The 23,657-nt window shown below is 45.7% G+C and overlaps 1 protein-coding gene across 2 annotated transcripts in view; it reads right to left on the reverse strand.

Annotated features, from left to right (window-relative positions):
• The window catches only part of LOC119951979 (proteolipid protein DM alpha), a 48,111-nt gene that overhangs the window by 17,400 nt on the left and 7,054 nt on the right, over positions 1 to 23,657 (reverse strand). The window contains exons 1-4 of one of the 2 annotated variants that reach the window (XM_038775418.1): positions 11,837 to 11,841; positions 8,154 to 8,155; positions 7,392 to 7,400; positions 2,789 to 2,791 (exon numbers count right to left, since the gene is read on the reverse strand). The exons of the other annotated variant lie outside the window; for it this stretch is intronic. Coding sequence (XP_038631346.1) covers positions 2,789 to 2,791; position 7,392 — 4 coding nt within the window. The 5' untranslated portion in view covers positions 7,393 to 7,400; positions 8,154 to 8,155; positions 11,837 to 11,841. Of the gene's footprint in view, positions 1 to 2,788; positions 2,792 to 7,391; positions 7,401 to 8,153; positions 8,156 to 11,836; positions 11,842 to 23,657 lie in introns of those variants that run through there. 2 annotated transcript variants of the gene reach the window in all.

The following is a 23,657-nucleotide window of genomic DNA, read 5'->3' on the forward strand; positions in this document are numbered from 1 at the left end:
CTGTGGAAACAATGAATGACTGAGATATACAGGATCTGTCTCTCGGTTTTCCCATCAATTATCACTCCACACCCCTCCCCTTATTACCTCACGCCTGTCCATTTACCAATTTTCTCTCGCAAAGAGTGAAGGTCCCAGACAATTCATTTTTTGCCCAACATCCAGAAGCATACCCTATGTGCGCAAGGATTGACTAGCTGGAGGTCTCAACCCTGCAATTCCTGGGTGCGCACACATGGCCGCCTCTATGTGTAAATGTGGATAGAACATAATCACTATCAGCAGCTTATATGATTGAATGGCTTCTAGATCAGTGTCTAAGCAAGCGCAGAAGGTAGAAAAAGCAGTGCCCTGAGGTAATAAATAAATGTGGGAAAGAGAGAGAGTGGGAGACTTTCCTGAAGAATGACACTTCAGACTCACTATTAAATGTATAAAAGGTTGCTTTCTAGATCAGTATGTGGAGGAACCAACAGGCCATTTGGTGTTCAATGAGAAAGGTCTAATTGCAAACCTTGTAGCAAAGGAATCTCGAGAGAAGAGTGATCATAATGTTAGAATTGAGTATGAGAGTGATCTAATCAAATCCAAAACCAGAGTCCTAAATTAGAAAAAAGTAAGCAATGCAGGAATAAAGGATGAGTTGGTTAATGTAGATTGAGAAACTACACCAAGTTGATGAGCAATATTTAAATAATTAATTCATAATTTGCAATATACACCACCTTAAATAATAAATTATGGGGAAAACAGTCCAAATGATTAAAGGAGGCGGCTTACAATGAGTCTGATTGCAATTACTTCCATCGCATCACAGGAAACATAATAAACTCACCCATAGCCACCAGGTGGAGCTTGTGTGTTGCTAGTCAAAGCAAGATTTCAAATTCTAAAGTGTGGAAAATAACGAGAGACTTGACAAATTGAGCAGAAAATACCAAAACGACTCCAGAAAGTCTCACAGGCACCACACCCTTGACCTCCAATCTCCGCCTTGAGCACCAAATATTAAACGGACAGCCTCCCCATCCCTTTCCAGTGCTCGGTTTTGTGAAGTTAGCTAATGCAGCACTTTATTGTGCTATATATTTGAATACACTTTGAATGAGGTTAGGCAAAGCATCAGAGCCTCATTTTACTTCACAGAAATGAATTAGCATTTGTCGAGTGTTTTTCTCAGCCACAGGGCAACTCAAAGTGCTTCACAGTTTATCTATATCGTGGGGTAGGACAAAATGCAGTCAATGTGCACACAGCAAGATCCCTCAAACAGCAATGTGATGATCATAGAATTTACAGTGCAGGAGGCCATTTGGCCCATCGAGTCTGCACCGGCCCATGGAAAGATCACCTTACCTAAGCCCACACGTCCACCCTATCTCCGTAACCCAGTAGCCCCATTAAACGTCCAGATATGGAATACAATGTTGACAAATGTGAGGTTATCCATTTTGGTAGGAATAACAGCAAACGGGATTATTATTTAAACGATAAAATATTAAAGCATGCCGCTGTTCAGAGAGACTTGGGTGTGCTAGTGCACGAGTCACAGAAGGTTGGTTTACAAGTGCAACAGGTGATTAAGAAGGCAAATGGAATTTTGTCCTTCATTGCTAGAGGGATGGAGTTTAAGACTAGGGAGGTTATGTTGCAATTGTATAAGGTGTTAGTGCGGCCACACCTGGAGTATTGTGTTCAGTTTTGGTCTCCTTACTTGAGAAAGGACGTACTGGCACTGGAGGGTGTGCAGAGGAGATTCACTAGGTTAATCCCAGAGCTGAAGGGGTTGGATTATGAGGAGAGGTTGAGTAGACTGGGACTGTACTCGTTGGAATTTAGAAGGATGAGGGGGGATCTTATAGAATTTAGAAGGATGAGGGCCTCACGGTAGCATGGTGGTTAGCATCAATGCTTCACAGCTCCAGGGTCCCAGGTTCGATTCCCGGCTGGGTCACTGTCTGTGTGGAGTCTGCACGTCCTCCCTGTGTGTGCGTGGGTTTCCTCCGGGTGCTCCGGTTTCCTCCCACAGTCCAAAGATGTGCGGGTTAGGTGGATTGGCCATGCTAAATTGCCCATAGTGTAAGGTTAATGGGGGGATTGTTGGGTTACGGGTATACGGGTTACGTGGGTTTAAAGTAGGGTGATCATTGTTCGGCACAACATCGAGGGCCGAAGGGCCTGTTCTGTGCTGTACTGTTCTATCTATCTATCTAATAGAAACATTTAAAATTATGAAGGGAATAGATAGGATAGATGCGGGCAGGTTGTTTCCACTGGCGGGTGACAGCAGAACTAGGGGCATAGCCTCAAAATAAGGGGAAGTAGATTTAGAACTGAGTTTAGGAGGAACTTCTTCACCCAAAGGGTTGTGAATCTATGGAATTCCTTTCCCAGTGAAGCAGTTGAGGCTCCTTCATTACATGTTTTTAAGGTAAAGATAGATAGTTTTTTGAAGAATAAAGGGATTAAGGGTTATGGTGTTCGGGCCGGAAAGTGGAGCTGAGTCCACAAAAGATCAGCCATGATCTCATTGAATGGCGGAGCAGGCTCGAGTGGCCAGATGGCCTACTCCTGCTCCTAGTTCTTATGTTCTTATGTTCTTATACGGACATTTAATGAGGGCTGTTGAGGTCGACTCTCTTGTTTGATTAATTCAGCGGGATCTTCTACAAAATGGAGGGCAGTTGAGGCCAAATGTCTTCTCTGCCAACGGTGCAACACTCCCTGGAGTGTCAGCTTGGATTTTATGCTCAAGGCTCTAGACTAGGCCTCAAAGCAAGAATGCTACCCACTGGAAAACTGCTAATATTATTTAATGGACGAGTCATTAATTACTTTCTTTCAAAGGTCATTCTGTGCATAATCAGCAAAGAAAAAGTACATGTGGAAATAAAGTACAGATGAATCCTTCTCAGCAAAGTGATGGAAGGAGTCATCAACAGTGTTATTGAGTGGCGCTTACTCAGCAATAACCTGCTCACTGATGTTCAGTTTGGGTTCCACCAGGGTCATTCAGCTCCTGACCTCAGTACAACCTTGGTTCAAACATGGACAAAGAAGCTAAATGCTAGGGGTGAGGTGAGAGTGACTGCCCTTGACATCAAGGGGCCTGAGCAAAACAGGAGTCAATGGAAATCAAGGGGAAAACTGTCTGCTGGTTGGAGTCATACCTGGCACAAAGGAAGATGGTTTTGATGGTTGGAGGTCAATCCTCTCAGCTCCAGGACATCATGACTCCTCAGATGATGAAGCAGTTCATGTCCAAATGCAGCAAGGCCTGGACAATATCCAGCGTGGGGCTGACCAAGTGGCAAATTACATTTGTGCCATACAAGTGCCAGGCAATGAGCATCACCTACAAGAGAGGATCTAACCATCAACCCTTGACATTCAATGGCATTACCATCGCTGAATCCTCAATCAACCTCCTGGGAGTTAGCGTTGATCAGAAACTGAGCAGGACTAGCTATATTAATACTATGGTGACCAGGGCAGGACAAAGGCTAGGAATCCTACAGCAAGTAACTCATCTCCCCAAAAGCCTATCAGGGATTTAATGGAATACTCCCCACTTGCCTGGAAGAGTGCAGCTCCAACAACACTCAAGATGCTCAATGCCATCCATGACAAAGCAGCCCGCACTGATTGCTTCCCCTTGCACAAACATTCAAACCCTCCACCACCGACAAAAAGTGGAAGCTGTGTGTACCATCGACAAGACGCACTGCAGGAACTCACCAAAGTTCCTTATGCAGTGCCAGCTAAACCCACAACCATTACCATCTAGAAGGACAAGAGCACCAGCACCTGGAGGATCCCCTCCAGAGTCAGTCACCACCCGGAACTTGGGAATATATCGCTGCCCCTTCACTGTCGCTGGGGCAAAATCCTGGAACTCCCTCCCTAACTGCACAGTGAGTGTATCTACACCTCAAGGACTGTAAGGGTTTAAGAAGGCAACTCACCACCACCTTCTGAAAGGCAACAAGGGATGAGCAATAAATGCTGACCTAACCAGCGATGCCCACATCCCGCAAATGAATTGGAAAAGGGGAGTGAGGAAAACACAGAACACATCAATTTGTTCAGCATGTGGATATTACATGAATCACAAAGGGGCTTAAGCAGCCTAAGTGAATGGAGAAAGTTATAAAAGAGAGTTTATTGTGGTAAAATGCAAGGTTTTTCACTTGAGTATTACCTTCATGGCAAACGGGCGGCAGCAAAATTATATGAGGGCCTTGCACACAAGTCAATAAAAGGTTAGTGTACAAGGTTAAAAGAAGGTTGGCCTTCATCTCAAGGGATTAGAAATCGTGCTTCAGTTTTATGGAGCCATGGCCAGACCCCACCTGGAGTAATTGTATTCAGTGCTGGGCACGGCATCTCTGACAGGAGCGATCTCGCAGAGGGAGTGCAGTGCCGATTCACCAAAATCATCCTGGGGCGAAGTGGGTTCAATTAAATGGGGCAGTCTGTATAAACATGGCTTGTTCTCTGCTTACTTTAACAGGCTCTGGGGTGGTTTGATCAAAGTGACTCAAGTGACCGATAAGGTTGATGAAGTTAAATTATTTCCTCCAGTGGGGGAAAACAAGATTGCGGTCAGAATCTTAAAATAATCACGAGGCAGTCCAACAGCGAAATCAAAAGCATTGCTTTGACAGAAAGGATACTGTGGCAGCACTGTAGCACAAGTGGATAGCACTGTGGCTTCACAGCGCCAGAGTCCCAGGTTCGATTCCACGCTGTGTCACTGTCTGTGCGGAGTCTGCACGTTCTCCCAGTGTCTGCGTTGGTTTCCTCCGGGTGCTCCGGTTTCCTCCCACACTCCAAAGACGTGCAGGTTAGGTGGATTGGCCATGCTAAATTGCCCAAAGTGGTTAGGAGGGGTTAGTGGGTTACGGGGATAGGGTGGAAGTGAGGGCTTAATGTGGGTCAGTGCAGACCCGATGGGCCGAATGGCCTCCTTTTGCACTGTATGTTCTGGTAATCCCAAAATCACATTCAAACTAGTGGGTGGAATCAACCCTGAAGCAAGTTAGGATGGAAATGAATGTGCATTTGTGTGAGTCATACTAGAATAGATTACTGGAGGGAAAGAGGCAGGCTTCTGTGTATTCTATTTCCATCCTGTATTGACTGGGGCTGCTAGTTCCAAAAGGACATTTATTATTGGGTTAGGGCCCTGGCCTGGAACTCCAAGGCAGAGCTTTAACTCACTGGTGGGACTGCGAGGAACTAACCTTTGGGTTATGAATTTATGCTCCCCTGGAAGGTAGATCAACCCCATTGCCTCTCCCCTCTCTGCTCCCATACTAAAAGTGGGAAATCACAAATGGCAGGCAGCGATGTCGGGATCCCCCTTCCCCATTCTTATGCAATGTCATTAGCCGAAACGTTTGTCATTTCTTTTCCCACAGATGCTGCCAGACCTGTTGAGTTCTTCCAGTTTTTCTTACAAATTAATTAATATTCCATTGTTCTTTCATTCATTCATTGCGTAGCTCTGCGGCATGGGACTGACTCACGTACCTTATAACATAATAGTAACCTTTATTGCCACAAGTAGGTTAACATTAACACTGCAATGAAGTTACTGCGAAAAGCCCCAGTCGCCACATTCCGCCGCCTGTTCGGGTACACGGAGGGAGAATTTAGAAGGTCCAATTCCCTAACAGCACGTCTATCGAGACTTGAGGGAGGAAACCGGAGCACCCAGAGGAAACCCACGCAGACACAGGGAGAATGTGCAAACTCCACACAGTGACCAAAGCCAGGAATCAACCCCGAGTTGTGAAGCAACGGTGCTAACCACTGTGCTACCTTGACAGGCATTGGTTGGTTAGAAGGCCTTATAGAACAATCCAGTAGTTAGCTGGTGTCATGCGAATGTCACTTTAAGAAATGTTTTCTGCTCAAGTGGCTGCGGTGATGTCAGAGTTTTGAGGAAAAGCTTGGGTGTGTCTGTGTTTTTTAGTTTTGTTTTAGTGTTGGAGCTGTAGTCAGCCAATGAAGATGTAATTTTGATCCCTCGGCCATCTAAAGACCACCTCTAGATCATTTGGTGAATTCAGTGTGATAAATGCTCTCAGTAGAGAATTTAAACCTGATGTGTTTTTGTAAAGAAGGTTCTTTTTGTCTTATGGATGTTGCAAGGAAATATTAAGAGTTACTTAGAGCGTACTGTATTCTTTGGGGGATTTATTGGTGTTGATAGTTGTTAAGCTGTTTTCTGTGGGTTTATCAAATGTTAACTGGTTTCATAAATAAACATTGTTATAATTTAAAAGTACTGTAGATTTCTGGTGCATCACACCTGCAGAGTAGGCTCATGCGTTTCCCCATAACCACAATATATTCAAAGTTGTGGGTCAGGTGAACTCCCTGATACACTTTGGGGCTCTCTAAAGCCTGGCCCATAACACCTGGTCAACATTATTGAGACTATTTTTTTATTCCAGATTTATTTACTGAACTGAATTTAAGTTCCCCAGTTGCCAAGGTGGCATTTTGAACTCAGGTTTCTAGAGTATTCCCCAGTAACATTACTGTTATGCTACTGTGTTCACTATTTCAGCTAGCTTCTCAGAGGGAAACTGGAGATCGGCTCCGATTCCCCTCTGACTAGCACATGGCAGACGAAAGATGGAGCCAGTCTGGAATCTCCAAATTACAGGAAGGACCAAGGATATCATAGAGAGCTCCATTCCTCCTGATTCAACCGCCTTGTTGGGGCTCGTACCCTTCCGGACATGAGAAAGCCACGACATAACCCAGGCGTCGTGTAACCATGGCTCCATGACAGCATTCTCACCTCTCCGCCAGGAGGTGGGGAGTTCGTCTTATGCCAGAGACTCAAGTCCACATTCTCCACTTTCATTTGGGGTATGTACGGTAGCACAGTGGGTAGCACTGTTGCTTCACAGCTCCAGAGTCCCAGGTTCGATTCCCAGCTTGGGTCACTGTCTGTGTGGAGTCTGCACGTTCTCCCCCGTGTCTGCATGGATTTCGTCAGGAAGCTCCAGTTTCCTCCCACAGTCCTGAAAGACGTGCTACTAGGTCATTTGGATATTCTGAATTCTCCCACTGTGTACCCAAACAAGCGCCACAGTGTGGCGACTAGCGGCTTTTCACAGTAACTTCATTGCAGTATTAATGTAAGCCTGCTTGTGACAATAAAGATTATTATTATTATTATTAAGTGTATAATCTAAGCTGAAACTCTAGTGCAGTGCTGAGGGAATGCTGCACTGTCAGATGAAGTGTTAAACCAAGATCCCATTCTGTCCTCTCAGGTGAATGTAAAAGATTCCAGTGCATTATTGGAAAATTACCAGTGAAGTTCTCCCCAGTGTTCCAGTCAAATTTTACCTCCTGTCCAATGCCACTCTTCAGTCCTTTTGCACTTTGTAGAAACTTGCTAATTGGTTGCAAAGGTACAATTGTGACAACAATTAATAGCATTTTATTGCCTACATAAATGCACGTTCCCTCTTTTCCCATTGGCCAGCAGCAGCAGCAGGTTGTGGGAGTGGAGACCTGGGACTCAGCAATGTCATGATATGCAGGCATGCAGATAATGATATACAGACAGGCACAAACAGGCAGCTAATGAACACAGAGAACAGGACATGGCCAATAAGCAGGCAGGACACTCAGGGGTGGTATCTCACTATAAAAGGCACGAGGCACTCGCACTCCGCCTCTTTCCACTGATGTACATCGACAGAACAAAGAAAAGTGCAGCACAGGAACAGGCCCATCAGCCCTCCAAGCCTGTGCCGACCATGCTGCCCGTCTAAACTAAAATCTTCTACACTTCCTGGGTCCGTATCCCTCCATTCCCATCCTATTCATGTATTTGTCAAGATGCCCCTTAAATGTCACTATCATCCCTGCTGCTGCCACCACCTCCTCCGGCAGCAAGTTCCAGTCATCCACTACCCTCGGTGTAAAAACATTTGCCTCGTATATTTCCTCTCAACCTTGCCCCTCGCACCTTAAACCTATGCCCCCTAGTAATTGACCCCTCTACACTGGGGAAAAGCCTCTGACTATCCACTCTGTCGATGCCCCTCATAATTTTGTAGACATCAGGTCGCCCCCTCAACCTCCGTCGTTCCAGTGAGAACAAACCGAGTTTATTCAACCGCTCCTCATAGCTAATGCCCTCCATACCAGGCAACATCCTGGTAAATCTCTTCTGCACCCTCTATAAAGCCTCCACATCCTTCTGGTAGTGTGGCGACCAGAATTGAACACTATACTCCAAGTGTGGCCTTGGTGGCCTATAGAACTAAGGTTCTATACAGCTGCAACATGACTTGCCAATTTTTATCCTCAATGCCCCGGCCAATGAAGGCAAGCATGCCGTATGCCTTCTTGACTAACTTCTCCATCTGTGTTGCCCCTTTCAGTGACCTGTGGAACTGTACACCTAGATCTCTCTGACTTTCAATACTCTTCAGGGTTCGACCATTCACTGTATATTCCCTATCTTCATTAGACCTTCCAAAATGCATACCTCACATTTATCCGGATTAAACTCCATCTGCCATCTCTCCGCCTAAGTCTCCAAATGATCTAAATCCTGCTGTATCCTCTGACAGTCCTCATCGCTATCCGCAATTCCACCAACCTTTGTGTCATCTGCAAACTTACTAATCAGACCAGTTACATTTTCCTCCAAATCATTTATATATAGGGGCCTCACGGTGGCATGGTGGTTAGCATCAATGCTTCACAGCTCCAGGGTCCCAGGTTCGATTCCCGGCTGGGTCACTGTCTGTGCGGAGTCTGCACGTCCTCCCCGTGTGTGCGTGGGTTTCCTCCGGGTGCTCCGGTTTCCTCCCACAGTCCAAAGATGTGCGGGTTAGGTGGATTGGCCATGCTAAATTGCCCGTAGTGTAAGGTTAATGGGGGGATTGTTGGGTTACGGGTATACAGGTTACGTGGGTTTAAGTAGGGTGATCATTGCTCGGCACAACATCGAGGGCCGAAGGGCCTGTTCTGTGCTGTACTGTTCTATCTATCTATCTATATACACTACGAACAGCAAAGGTCCCAGCACTGATCCCTGCGGAACACCACTAGTCACAGCCCTCCAATTAGAAAAGCACCCTTCCATTGTTACTCTCTGCCTTCTATGACCTAGCCAGTTCTGTATCCATCTTGCCAGCTCACTCCTGATCCTGTGTGACTTCACCTTTTGTACCAGTCTATCATGAGGGACCTTGTCAAAGGCCTTACTGAAGTCCATATAGACAACATCCACTGCCCTACCTGCATCAATCATCTTTGTGACCTCTTCAAAAAACTCTATCAAGTTAGTGAGACACGACCTCCCCTTCAGAAAACAATGCTGCCTCTCGCTAATACGCCGATTTGCTTCCAAATGGGAGTAGGTCCTGTCTCGAAGAATTCTCTCCAGTAATTTCCCTGCTACTGACAGAAGGCTCACCAGCCTGTAGTTCCCTGGATTATCCTTGCTACCCTTTTTAAACAAAGGAACAACATTGGCTATTCTCCAGTCCTCTGGGACATCACCTGAAGATAGTGAGGATCCAAAGATTTCTGTCAAGGCCTCAACAATTTCCTCTTTAACCTCCTTCTTGGGTATTCTGGGGTAGATCCCATCAGGCCCTGGGGACTTATCCACCTTAATATTTTTCAAGACGCCCAACACCTTGTCTTTTTGGATCTCAATGTGACCCAGGCTATCTACACACCCTTCTCCAGACTCAACATCTACCAATTCCTTCTGTTTGGTGAATACTGATGCAAAGTATTCATTTAGTACCTCGCCCATTTCCTCTGGCTCCACACATAGATTCCCTTGCCTGTCCTTCAGTGGGCCAACCCTTTCCCTGGCTACCCTCTTGCTTTTTATGTACATGTAGAAAGCCTTGGGATTTTCCTTAACCCCATTTGCCAATGGCTTTTCGTGACCTCTTCTAGCCCTCCTGATTCCTTGCTCGAGTTCCTTCCTACTTTCCTTATATTCCACACAGGCTTCATCTGTTCCCAGCCTTGTAGCCCTGACAAATGCCTCCTTTTTCTTTTTGATGAGACCTACAATATCTCTCGTTATCTAAGTTTACTGAAATTTGCCGTATTTATCCTTCTTCCACACAGGACATGTCAGTCCTGAATTCCTTTCAACTGACATTTGAAAGCCTCCCCATGTCAGATGTTGATTTACCCTCAAATATCCGCCCCCAATTTAGGTTCTTCAGTTCCCGCCTAATATTGTTAGAATTAGCCTTCCCCCAATTTAGCACATTCACCCTTGGACCACTCTTATCCTTGTCCACCAGCACTTGAACAGAGTGAGTTAGGATGTATGTACAGTATCACACCTCCATCACATAGCTAAGAGCTAGTCTGGTTCAGCCAGACAGAGTAACCACACTTAGGTTAGCAGAGAGTCGAACTCTTGGAGAACTGTGCTACTGGTTCAATAAATCAGATTGAACTAACTTCAAGGTCTGGAGTATCTTTTGGTTAAAGCTGCATCCAGTTGCATCCAGTGTTATCCCAGAATACATAACACAACAAGCAACACCTCACATCTGGAGGATACAGCGAGGCCAAAAGGACGTGACATTCGGGTGCACAGAGCAAATGATGGCGGAGGGCTTTCAACGATGCTCCATCGCACAGGGAACCGGAGCAAGATCTGGGAACTCACAAGAGAGCAGGCAGGATCTGAAGGATAGGAGCGAGTCTAATGGAATCTCAAACATTAACCTGCCTGATATTTCTTGACCTACTGCTTACTTTCAGTTGCTCACTTAAAGGGGACAGCAGACTAGAGTCCTCTAGAACTATGGAGACTTTCATATCACCAGTGCTCCCCGCCAAATGATAGATAGGACGCAACTACTGCAGAATGTGTCACTGTGCAAACGTACTGTTGAAATGCCCAGGCACCCCTTGCTCTGCAGCTTGAATGATGCAAGTTTAAAGGAACTGCAGGTTCAGAAACATACACAACTCTTTTAAAGGTGACAGGACATGTTAAGAATAGAGACTTGTACGACAGCCAGGAAAGCTAAATCTATATAGAAAAGTAGTTTAGCCTCAGCTAGAGTACAGTATATGGCGATGTAGAAAGGATGTCAAAACCCTGGAGAGGATAGAGTGGCGATGATACTTTAGTTATGTAGTGGCGAGGAGCACCAATGATACTTTAGTTATGTAGAGATACCGGTGAAGTTGGATTTGTTTCCTTAGATCAGAAGGGAAATGTTATATATGTGTTTTAAGTGAGTAAATACTGCTTCCACAAGCAGCAGGGCGAGTAACCAGAGAACACCATTTTAGTTTAACTGGAAAAGGAGCCGAGGTGCCATGCAAAAACCTTTATTTCTTTTACCCAGAGTTGTTGTGATCTGGAACTCTGCCTGAATGTGTGGTTGAAGGAGATTCAATATCAACTCTCAAAAGGACATTAGGTCCAATACTTGAAAAGGAAATATTTTGCAGGGCCCTGGGGAAAGAGCAGGGCAGTGAGAGCGTGTGACTAATTAGATGTCCCTTCCAGAAAGCCAGTTAGAGGCACAATGGGCTGCATGGCTTCCTTCTGTGTTGTACGATTCTATGAGAACGGCCAAGGTCTGAATGGAACAAGAACTCGGGGAACAATGAGCGTTGTTGTATGAAGAGTTGAGATTCAGTGGAGCTCTGTTGGGCCGCGTAAACAATGCTCAGCCAGAGGAAGGCGGCTGATTCTGAACTCTGACCTTCAACAAAGGGATCATTCAGCATTGGCAGGACAGCAGCTCCCACTCAACACTTGGCAAGAGACGGAACAGCAAGTGAACAACATCACACTCTCCGCAGTGCCAGTCACCACCTCAGTCGCAGGGTTTAAGACCCATAGAGCTGGGAGGGTGGTGGAGACATGGAAATTCTCTCATTTTCCAGCACTGTAGCTGCTTTCATGGCCTCAATCTCATTCACCCAACAGAATTGTACTTCATACCCAATCCAATCGTTTGCACAATTACGTCCATTTTCTCAGAAAGGTAGGTTTCTTGGAAGGGGGCCATCTCCCAGGCTCTAAGTGACCTGCGATACCTTGCCAATGTCCCTTCTTTTGGCAAGAGCCTGCACCAGTCAGAGTGTAACTTGACCAGTGCCCCACGGCCCCCAGACTATCCTCAACCAATGCCACCGTCTCGAGAGTGGCCGGTGGAGGTTGGGGGAGGGGGGGGGGGGGGGACTGTTTCACGAAGAGGCTAGAGAAGGGGACTCTGGTTGGTTGCTTTGCCTAGTTGGAGCTGCAGCCAACAACTGTATCCATTTAGAAAAATAAAGGCAGTTAACTACAGATGCACAGGACACACCTGGAGCACTATGTACAGTTTTGGGCTCCTGACCCATACAAGGACATAGGGCAGAATTCACTGACCCCCCCGCAAGGTCGGGGAATCGCCTGGGGCCGGCGTGAATCCCGCCCCCGCCGTGGCCGGAATTCTCCGCCACCCGGGAATCGGCGGGAGCGGGAATCGCACCCCGCCGATCGGCGTGCCCCCCGCAGCGATTCTCCGGCCCGCGATGGGCCGAAGTCCCATTGCTGTCAGGCTTCTCCCGCCGATGTGGTTTAAACCACCTCTGTGCCGGTGGGATTGGCGGCGCATGCGGGCCCCCACGGTTGCCTGGCCCGCGATCGGGGCCCACCGATCGGCAGGCGGGCCAGTGACGTGGGGGCACTCTTTTTCTTCCGCCGCCGTTGCGGCCTCCACCATGGCGGAGGCGGAAGAGACCCCTTCCACCGTGCATGCGCCGGTGGTGACGTCAGCGGCTGCTGACGCTCCGGCACATGCGCGGACTCACGGCGACCGGCAAAGGCCTTCTGGCCAGCCCCGACGCCGATCGGCGTAGCACCAAAGGCCGTTGCCGCCAGTCGGCGGAGCGGGAGCCACTCCGGCACGGGCCTAGCCCCTAAAGGTGCAGAGAATTCCTCACCTTTGGGGAGGCCCGACGCTGGAGTGGTTGGCTCCACTCCGCTGTGAGAATTTCGCCCTTAATTTCCTTCGGAGTGCATCAAATATTCAACATGGGTCAAGGGAATAATTCTAGGAGGGCGAGATTTTCTTTGTAAATATTCATTTTATGGGATATGGGCATCTTTGGCGAGGCCACCATTTATCACCTATCCCCAGCGATGAAGTGACCTCAGCAAGGGGGGGGGGGCGGGGAGGAGACAGGACAAACTTGTCATAATATACACCAGTATATCATGGTGCAGACACATACTGAGGGACATACACTAGGACCAAACAACATGCACAACACCGCAGCCAATCACCAGTTAGAACACACACACTATAAAGGCAGAGGGCATCACTTTTCCCACTCATTCTGGATGCTGCCCCTCAGAAGCACAAGAGCTCATCAAGTTTGGTACAGACTCACACCACGTGCTGAGAGATTCAACTGCTTCGGACAGGCACAGGTCTCTAGTTAAACTAGCATCGTTTAAACCCACAGTTCTCGTATGTCTATTATTTTATAAGTAGTGAATAAAATAGAGTTGAACCTTCTTCAGTGTTGGTGGCATATGTTAGCTTCACAAGTCTACACTGCCCAACACTTCAAAACTTGCCAGTGTTCTCTTGCATTTGCTGCCCTTGAAGGTTGTAGAGATCGTAGTTGCGGACGGTGCTGTTGAAACAGCGCTGATGAGTAGCTTCACTGCATCTTGTCGATGGCACACATTGCTGCCATTGTGGTGGAGGTAGTGAATGTTTAGTGAACGGGGTGCCAATCAAGAGGGCTGCTTTGTCTTCCATGATGTCGAACATGGAGTGTGTTAGAGCAGTACTCATCGAAGCAAGTAGAGAATGTTCCATCACACTCTATCTATATTCCAAAAAGACTCTGAGTTGGGAAGTGAGTTACTTGCCACAGAATTCCATGTTCCTGAGTCACTCTTGTAACTTCAACCTTTTTATAGCTAGTCCAGTTAAGTTTCTGGTTAATGATGACCCCCAAACTGTTGATAATGGCAGATTCAGTGATGGTAATTCCAGTTGAATGTCAAGGGGAGATAGTAGGTTTTTTTCTTGATGGACCTGGTCATTGTATGGCACTCATGTGGCAGAGATATGACTAGCCAGTTATCAGCCCAAGTCTGAATGTTGACCTGGTCTGGCTGCATGTGGACGTGGATTGTTTCAGAATTTGAGGTACTGAACATAACACAATCATTAGCGAACATCCCTATTTCTGATCTAACAATGAAGGGGAGGTCACTGATGAGGCAGCTGATGATGGTTGGGCCTTGGACGTTACCCTGAGGAACTACTTTCGAGATGTCCGAGGACAATTGCTTGCTCAGGCTTGGTTTATATTTCCTAGAGCTTAGAAAAATAAGAGGCGATCTAATCAAACCATGAAATTCTGAAGTGGATTGGCAGGGCAGATGCTGAGGAAATGTTTTCCATAGCTGGGAAATATAGAACACGGGGTCACATACTCAGAATAAGTGGTCAACAATTGAGGGCAGAGATTAGATCAAATTTCTTCACTCTCAAGGGCATAGATGTTTCTAATTCTCTATCCCTGAAAGTTGTGAATATTCAGCTGTCGAGCATATTCAAGACAGAGACTGATTGTTTTGGTACTAAGGGAATGAAGGGCCATGGGATAGTGTAGCAGGCGGAAGACAGATAGAATCTTGTTAAATGGTGGAGAGGTTAAATGGTGGAGAGAGTTTTCGTTCTTATCTGCAGCTTGGCATTCATCTCCCCTGTTCTGAACGGTCAATTTTACATGTGGCAAACATGACCAGGGTGTTCACTGCTCTGGGTAGACCATCTTACTGCATGCAGTAAGCTGCTATGTAGCAGGAGGCTGAGCTCTGTTGAGGCTACTGCTCTGGGAAGTACATAAGAGCATCGTAGAATTTACAGTGCAGAAGGAGGCCATTCGGCCCATTGAATCTGGCCCCCGGAAAGAGCACCCCACCCAAGCCCACACCTCCACCCTATCCCGGTAACCCAGCAGCCCCACCTAACCTTTTTTGGACACCAAGGGCAATTTATCATGGCCAATCCACCTAACCAGCACATCTTTGGACTGAGAGAGGAAACCTGAGCACCCGGAGGAAACCCACGCAGACACGGGGAGAATGTGCAGACACCACACAGACAGTGACCGCTCCAGCAATGTGCTGGCCCTGCCAGGACCCGAAAATCAGGTCTCGGAACCAGCGCCGACATAAAGTACTCCCAATTTGGCGCCTGCGCTGGCACTCTGGCGCCGGACCAGAGAATCGCGGCCTGTTTTTTTTTGCGTTTTTTTTATAAATTTAGATTACCCAATTATTTTTTCCAATTAAGGGGCAATTTAGCGTGGCCAATCCACCTACTCTGCACATTTTTGGGTTGTGGGGGCGAAACCCACGCAGACACGGGGAGAATATGCAAACTCCACACGGACAGTGACCCAGAGGCGGGATCGAACCTGGGACCTCAGCGCCGTGAAGCGGTTGTGCTAACCACTAGGCCACCATGCTGCCCTGGCCTATGTTTTTAAATTTAAAGAAGGGCAATTATGAGGGCATGAAAGCTGAACTTTTGAATTGGCAATCAAAGGATAGGTCAATAGAAATGTTGCGGCAAATATTTACGGGAATATTTCAGAATGCACAGAATACAACAAAGATTTCAACAAGAAAATGTCCAAGGGATGGACACACCATCCGTGGTTAACTAGAAAGGTTAACGATAGTATCAAATTTAAAGAAAAAGCATGTAATTGTGCAACGATAGGTGGCACATCAGTAGGTTGGACAGAATATAAGGAACAGCAGAGGATGACTAAAAGGTTAATAAGGAAGGAAAAATTAGAAAAATAAAGCTAGTCATAAAAACAGATAAGAGTTTCTATAAAAGTTTTTAAAAAGAAATTAACAAAGTGAGTACTGATCCAATCGAAAACGAGTCGAGAGAATTGATCATGGAAAACAAGAAAATGGCAGAAGAATTAACAGATATTTTGCATCATTCTTCACCTTAGAGGAGACCTGTAACATTCCAGAAGCAGTTCTAAACCAGGAAATGGAAAGGAAGGAGCAGCTCATAAAGTTACAATCACCAGGGAAGCGGTCCTAGTAATTTGTTGGAGCTGCAGCTGACAGTGCTCGGTAACTGCCCAGATTTATGAAATATCTGATAAGATTGAAAGATAGCAAACGTAGCTCCTTAATTTAAAAAGGGAGGTAACAGAAAATAGGAACCCAAGGCCAGTTAGCTTAACATCTGTCCTAGTGAAAATGTTAAAAACTATTATTAAAGAAGCTATAGCAGGACATTTGGACAAGGCAAATAGGAAGTCAACATGGTTTAGTGAAAGGGAAATCATGTTTGACCGACTTATCTTGACCGTTCTTTGAGCATTCAACATGTGCTGTGGATAAAGGGAAACCAGTGGATGTCCTGTTCTTAAGATTTCCAAAAGGCATTTGATAAGGTGCCACATCGAGATTATTGCAGAAAATAAAAAGTTCATGTTATAGGGGGTAATAATACAATGGAATGGTTAGAAGATTAGCTAGCCAACAGGAAACAGTAGGCATAGATGGGTCTTTTTCAAGTTGGCAAGTTGCAACGAATGGTGTGCCACAGGAATCAGCGCTGGGACCTCAATTGTTTACAATGATATAAATTACTTCGATGAAGGGATTGAAGGGATTTTTAGCCAAATTTTCTGATGATCAGAAGATAGATATGAAAGTAAGTTGTAAAGACGAAAGGAGGCCACAGAAAGAAATAGATAGGTGAAATGAGTGGCCAAAGATCTGGCAAATGCAGTATACACTGGGAAAATGTGAAATTTGTTCATTTTGATAGGAAGAATAAGAGAGAGGATTATCCAGCTGGTGAGAGATTGCTGAGCTCAGAGATACAGAGGGATCAGAACGTCTTGTATGAATCAAAAAAGGCTAGTATGCAGGTATAGCAAACAATTAGGAAAATGAATAGAACATTATCATTTATTGCAAGGGGAACTGAACACAAGAATAGGAAAGCATGCTTCAGTTGTACCACAGCACTAGTGAGACTACATCTGGATTATTGTGCACAGTATTGGTCACCTTATTTCAGGAAAGATGTGAATGTGTAGGAAGTAGTTCAGAGAAGTTTCATTAGACCAATACCTGGAATGGGCAAGTTGTCTTACAGGGACAGGCTAGGCTGACAGGGATAATGGAGGTTGCATGATAGGAAGGAGAGAGGTCTTTGCAGAGTTTGAAAGCATGGGTTTTAAAATTAAGGTATTGTGTTCATTGGGAGCCATTGCAGGCTATAGGCTCAGAGGTCATTTGCGAACAGCACTGAATGAGAGTGTTGGATTACCTAAATTTCACAATGGTAGAAGAAGGGAGGCTGCCCAGTTCACCCTGATGTTTGAACCCATGGATGTTGTTTACATGGACTTTAGTAAAGCATTTGATAAGGTCCCTTGTGGCGGGCTGGTGCAAAAGATTAGATCATATGGGGTCAGGGGTGAACTAGCTGGATGGATCCAGAACTGGCTTGGCCATAGAAGACAGAGGGTAGCAGTGGAAAGTTGTTTTTCCGAATGGAGATCTGGACTAGTGGTGTTCTGCAGGGATTAGTTCTGCCCTCTGTTCTTTGTAATTTATATAAATGACTTGGAGGAAACATAGCGGGTCTGATTAGCAAGTTTGCGGATGACACTAAGATTGCAGGAGTTGCGGATGAAGATTTTCAGAGAATCAGGATATAGATGGGCTGCAAAATTGGGCAGAGAAATGGCAGTTGGAATTTAACCTGGACAAATGCGAGGTGATGCATTTTGGTAGATCCAATTCAGGTGGGAGCTATAAAATAAATGGCAGAACCATCAGCATAGAGACACAGAGAGCTGGGTGTGCACCCAGGTGCTTAAAAGTGGCAGCACAGGTGGAAATGGTGGGAAAGAAAGCATATGGCATGCTTGCCTTCATAGGACAGCGTATAGAGTATAAAAGCTCGAACATTATGTGACAGTTATATAGAACATTAGTTAGGCCACATTTGGAATACTGTATCCAATTCTGGTCACCACACTACCAGAAGAACGTGGAGGCTTTGGAGCGAGTACAGAAAAGGTTTACCAGGATGGTGGAATGTGGCGCAGTGGTTAGCACTGGGACTGCGGCGCTGAGGACCCGGGTTCGAATCACAGCCCTGGGTCACTGCCCATGTGGTGTTTGCACATTCTCCCCATGCCTGCGTGGGTTTCACCCCCACAACCCAAAGATGTGCAGGTTAGGTGGATTGGCCACGCTAAATTGCCCCTTAATTGAAAAAAAAATAAAAAATTGGGTACTCTAAATTTAAAAATAAAGAAAAGGTTTGCCAGGACATTGCTTGGTATGGAGGGTACAGTATTAGCTTTTAGGAGAGATTGAATAAATTTGGATTGTTCTCCCTAGGGAGATGGAGGCTGAGGGGCGACCTGATAGAAGTTTATGAAATTATTCATAATTTGGGGCCTCACGGTAGCATGGTGGTTAGCATCAATGCTTCACAGCTCCAGGGTCCCAGGTTCGATTCCCGGCTGGGTCACTGTCTGTGTGGAGTCTGCACGTCCTCCCCGTGTGTGCGTGGGTTTCCTCCGGGTGCTCCGGTTTCCTCCCACAGTCCAAAGATGTGCGGGTTAGGTGGATTGGCCATGCTAAATTGCCCGTAGTGTAAGGTTAATTGTTGGGTTATGGGTATACGGGTTACGTGGGTTTAAGTAGGGTGATCATTGTTCGGCACAACATCGAGGGCCGAAGGGCCTGTTCTGTGCTGTACTGTTCTATGTTCTATGTTCTATTCGGGGTATAGATAGGGTGAACAGTTGGAGTTTTTTTCCCAGGGCGGAATTGAAAATTACAAGGGGGCACAAGTTCAAGGTGAGGGGGGATAGATTCACTGGAGATGTGCGGGGGAGGTTTTGTTTTTACACACAGAGGGTGGTGGTGGCCTGGAATGCACTGCCAAGTGAGGTGGTTGAGGCAGATACGTTCGCAACCTTTAAGACTTATCTGGATCGGCACATGATATGACGGAGTACAGAAGGATACAGGCGGTTTGTCGAGATAGGACACGTGATTGGCGCAAGCTTGGAGGGTCGAAGGGCCTGTTACTGTGCTGTGTTGTTCTTTTTTATTGTGTCAGGGTTGAACAAGTATTTTGGGTAAAATTGTTTGAAGGACAGAAGCATCTTCTTGAATTCAATTGTCCAGTTGAGCTGGAGTTAACAAGTAAATCGTATTAAAGAGATATCAAAAGATGCGACCCCATGAATAAACAAAAATAATCAGCAAGGAACAGACCGCAAGAGTTTCTATAAATGTCTTTTTTTTTATAAAGTTAACTATAAAGTTAACAAACTCTCTTCAATTTTAGTGAAAGATGTAAAATAATCCAAATTCTGGCCACCAGTTCAAAAACCACAAATATGAACAGAAAAGGCTGGAAGGAAACAGAGAGAGTAATAGAGTTAACTCCACAGTAGTTCAAAACTAGAAACTTGCTGGGAGCAAAGTTGGATTTCCTTCACCTTTCAGTGGAGGAGGTATTTTAATGCATTGAGTGGTGTTCCTGACTTTGATTCCCATGCCAGACTTGATGGCCAAGGAAGGTGCGATCCTAATGCAGTCAGACAGATTAAGTAGCAAATCCTTCCAGCACACACCAATGACAGACAGCAAGAGTTGGAGAGATTGCTGGTTAGCCATGCAGTAGAGCCTTGAGCATCACGATCAATAGCTCCAGACAACACCATGCACGTAAAAGTTCACAGAGTGTTACACAACACCAACAACCCTTCCTAGATGGTCATTTCAAAAACTCAGCTTGATAGATCATTTAAATGAACTCCAGGACAATTGTAAACTCATTATTTTATAAGCAGCTCACAAGGAAGCAGACAGAAAACATGAAAACATAGATCATTCAATTCCCTTCTTAACCTCTCTTGCACAGAGTCGGTGATGGCCCCTTGTCACCAAGTGGCTTCAAGCAGGGGACGGCACCATAGAGATAATGTTAGTGGACTAGTAATCCAGAGTGCTCGACAAATGCTCCAACGTCATAAATTCAAATCCCACAATAGCTGGGGGAACTTAAATTTAATTAAATATACCTGGAATAAAATGTAAAACAATATGGCTGATTCTCAACTGTCCTGTAAAATTTCCGAGTGAGCCACTCAGTCATAGTTGGCTCACCAGCTCTTGTTTAAGGGCAACTAGGGATAAGCAAGGCTGGCCTCGTCAGTGATGCTCACAAAGTGACTCATAGGCACCTCACCCTTCCCACCATGGGCCTGGTCTCCTGGGCAAGAGTTGATCCCAGTATCCGTTCTACAAACATGAGATTCTTGTACAAATTCCAGAATTTCACTGTGGGTCATGTGGTAGTATCCCTACCTCTGGACCAGAAACTCTAGGTTCAAGTCCAATGTGAAGACATTTTGGTCATGGAAGGAGTGTTCATAATGCGGTTCCATGGGCTGATAATCAGTTCAGGAATCCTTCCAAATGGGAAAAAAAGTGAAGATATGCTTGAAAAAAAAAAGAGAAACAAGAAACAAAGACTGTGTTCTGGAGAGGGGAGCCAGGAGATAAAAGAGTGCAAGAAAGAGCAAGACTAAGAGTGGAGTGCTAGCTTGGGACTTGGGAGCTCCCGAGTTGATATCAGGATTCAAAAGGGATATGGGGAAAGTAGACACAGCTGATTTGATGAGTACGGTCAGGTAAGTGTTTCTTTTGTAATGTCTATATTTTGTGGTCTATAGTTTGTAAGGGCTATATTCTGTAGTAACGAGGACGAGGGATGAAGAGCCCTAGAGTAATTGATATCATGTGATTTTACATATCTTCCAAACGGTTTAATTTGAAGAAATATCATGGCAAGAGAGCTCAAAGCTATGGCTTGCTCTTCATGATCCATGTGGGAAACCAAAAACATTTCCAATGCCCGAAGTCAGCATGTGTGCAGGAAGTGACTCCAGCCCAGGTTTCAGCTGGGGACTGTGTGGTGAAGAATGATGTGGATAGCACATATATAGAGGTGGTCACACTGCAGGAAGGAAGTGAATGGGTAATCACCAGGCAGAGTAATAGGACAAGGCAGGCAGTGCAGGAATCTCCTGTGGCTGTGCCCTGCAAAACAGATATACCGCTTCGGACACTGTTAGGGGGAATGGTCTCTCAAGGGAAAGCAGAACAGCCAAATGTGTTGCACCACGGTTGGCTCTGCTACCTGGGGAAGGATAAAAGGTGATGGAATGCAATAGTTATAGGAGATTCAATTTGAAGGGGAATAGATAGGCATTTCTGTGGCCAGAGTTCCAGGCACCCACTATCCTCTGTGTAAAAAACTTGCCTCGTATATCTCCTCTAAACCTTGCCCCTCGCACCTTAAACCTATGCCCCCTAGTAATTGACCCCTCTACCCTCTGACTATCCACTCTGTCTATGCCCCTCATAATTTTGTAGACATCTATCAGGTCGCCCCTCAACCTCTGTCGTTCCAGTGAGAACAAACCGAGTTTATTCAACCGCTCCTCATAGCTAATGCCCTCCATACCAATCAACATCCTATTAAATCTCTTCTGCACCCTCGAGAAAGTCACCACATCCTTCCGGTAATGTGGCCACCAGAATTGAACACTATATCCAAGTGTGGCCTAACTAAGGTTCTATACAGCTGCAACATGACTTTCTTATACACAATGCCCCAGCCAATGTAGGCAAGCATGCCGTATACCTTCTTGACTACCTTCTCCACCTGTGTTGCCCCTTTCAGTGACCTGTGGACGTTTACACTTAGATCTCTCGGACTTTCAATACTCTAGAGGGTTCTACCATTCACTGTATATTCCCTACCTGCATTAGACCTTCCAAAATGCATTACCTCACATATGTCCGGATCTGCCATCTCTCCGCCTAAACCTCCAAATGATCTAAATCCTGCTGTATCCTCTGACAGTACTCATCGCTATCCGCAATTCCACCTACCTTTGTGTCATCTGCAAATTTACTAATCAGACCAGTTACATTTTCCTCCAAATCATTTATATATACTACGAACAGCACTAGTCACAAACCTCCAATTAGAAAAGCACCCTTCCATTGCTACTCTCTGCCTTCTATGACCTAGCCAGTTCTGTATCCACCTTGCCAGCTCACTCCTGATCCCGTGTCACTTCACCTTTTGTACCAGTCTACCATGAGGGACCTTGTCAAAGGCCTTACTGAAGTCCATATAGACAACATCCACTGCCCTACCTGCATCAATCATCTTTGTGACCTCTTTGAAAAACTCTATCAAGTTAGTGAGACATGACCTCCCCTTCAGAAAACCATGCTGCCTCTCGCTAATACGCCGATTTGCTTCCAAATGGGAGTAGGTCCTGTCTCAAAGAATTCTCTCCAGTAATTTCCCTACCACTGACGTAAGGCTCACCGGCCTGTAGTTCCCTGGATTATCCTTGCTACCCTTCTTAAACAAAGGAACAACATTGGCTATTCTCCAGTCCTCCGGGACATTACCTGAAGACAGTGAGGATCCAAAGATTTCTGCCAAGGCCTCAGCAATTTCCTCTCTAGCCTCCTTAAGTATTCTGGGGTAGATCCCATCAGGCCCTGGGGACTTATCTACCTTAATATTTTTTAAGACGCCCAACACCTTGTCATTTTGGATCTCAATGTGACCCAGGCTATCTACACACCCTTCTCCAGACTCAACATCCACCAATTCCTTCTCTTTGGTGAATACTGATGCAAAGAATTCATTTAGTACCTCGCCCATTTCCTCTGGCTCCACACATAGATTCATTGCCTATCCTTCAGTGGGCCAACCCTTTCCCTGGCTAACCTCTTGCTTTTTATGTACATGTAAAAAGCCTTGGAATTTTCCTTAACCCTATTTGCCAATGACTTTTCGTGACCTCTTCTAGCCCTCCTGACTCCTTGCTTAAGTTCCTTCCTCCTTTCCTTATATTACACACAGGCTTCGTCTGTTCCCAGCCCTCTAGCCCTGACAAATGCTTCCTTTTTCTTTTTGACGAGGCCTACAATATCTCTCGTTATCCAAGGGTCCTAAAATTTGCCGTATTTATCCTTCTTCCGCACAGGAACATGTCGGTCCTGAATTCCTTTCAACTGGCATTTGAAAGCCTCCCACATGTGAGATGTTGATTTACCCTCAAACATCCGCCCCCAATCTAGGTTCTTCAGTTCCCACCTAATATTGTTATAATTAGCCTTCCCCCAATTTAGCATATTCACCCGAGGACCACTCTGATCCTTGTCCATCAGCACTTTAAAACTTACTGAATTGTTGTCACTGTTCCCGAAATGCTCCCCGACTGAAATTTCTACCACCTGGCCAGGCTCATTCCCCAATACCAGGTCCAGTACAGCCCCTTCCCTAGTTGGATGTCTACATTTTTTTTTTAAGAAGCCCTCCTGGATGTTCCTGACAAACTCTGCCCCGTCCAGGCCCCTAGCACTAAGGTGAGTCCCTGTCAATATTGGGGAAGTTGAAGTCTCCTATCACAACGACCCTGTTGTTTTTACTCATTTCCAAAATCTGTCTACCTATCTGCTCCTCAATCTCCCGCTGGCTGTTGAAACA

This window comes from Scyliorhinus canicula, chromosome 17 (genome assembly GCF_902713615.1).
Source record: "Scyliorhinus canicula chromosome 17, sScyCan1.1, whole genome shotgun sequence".
NCBI classification, from domain to species: Eukaryota; Metazoa; Chordata; class Chondrichthyes; order Carcharhiniformes; family Scyliorhinidae; genus Scyliorhinus; species Scyliorhinus canicula.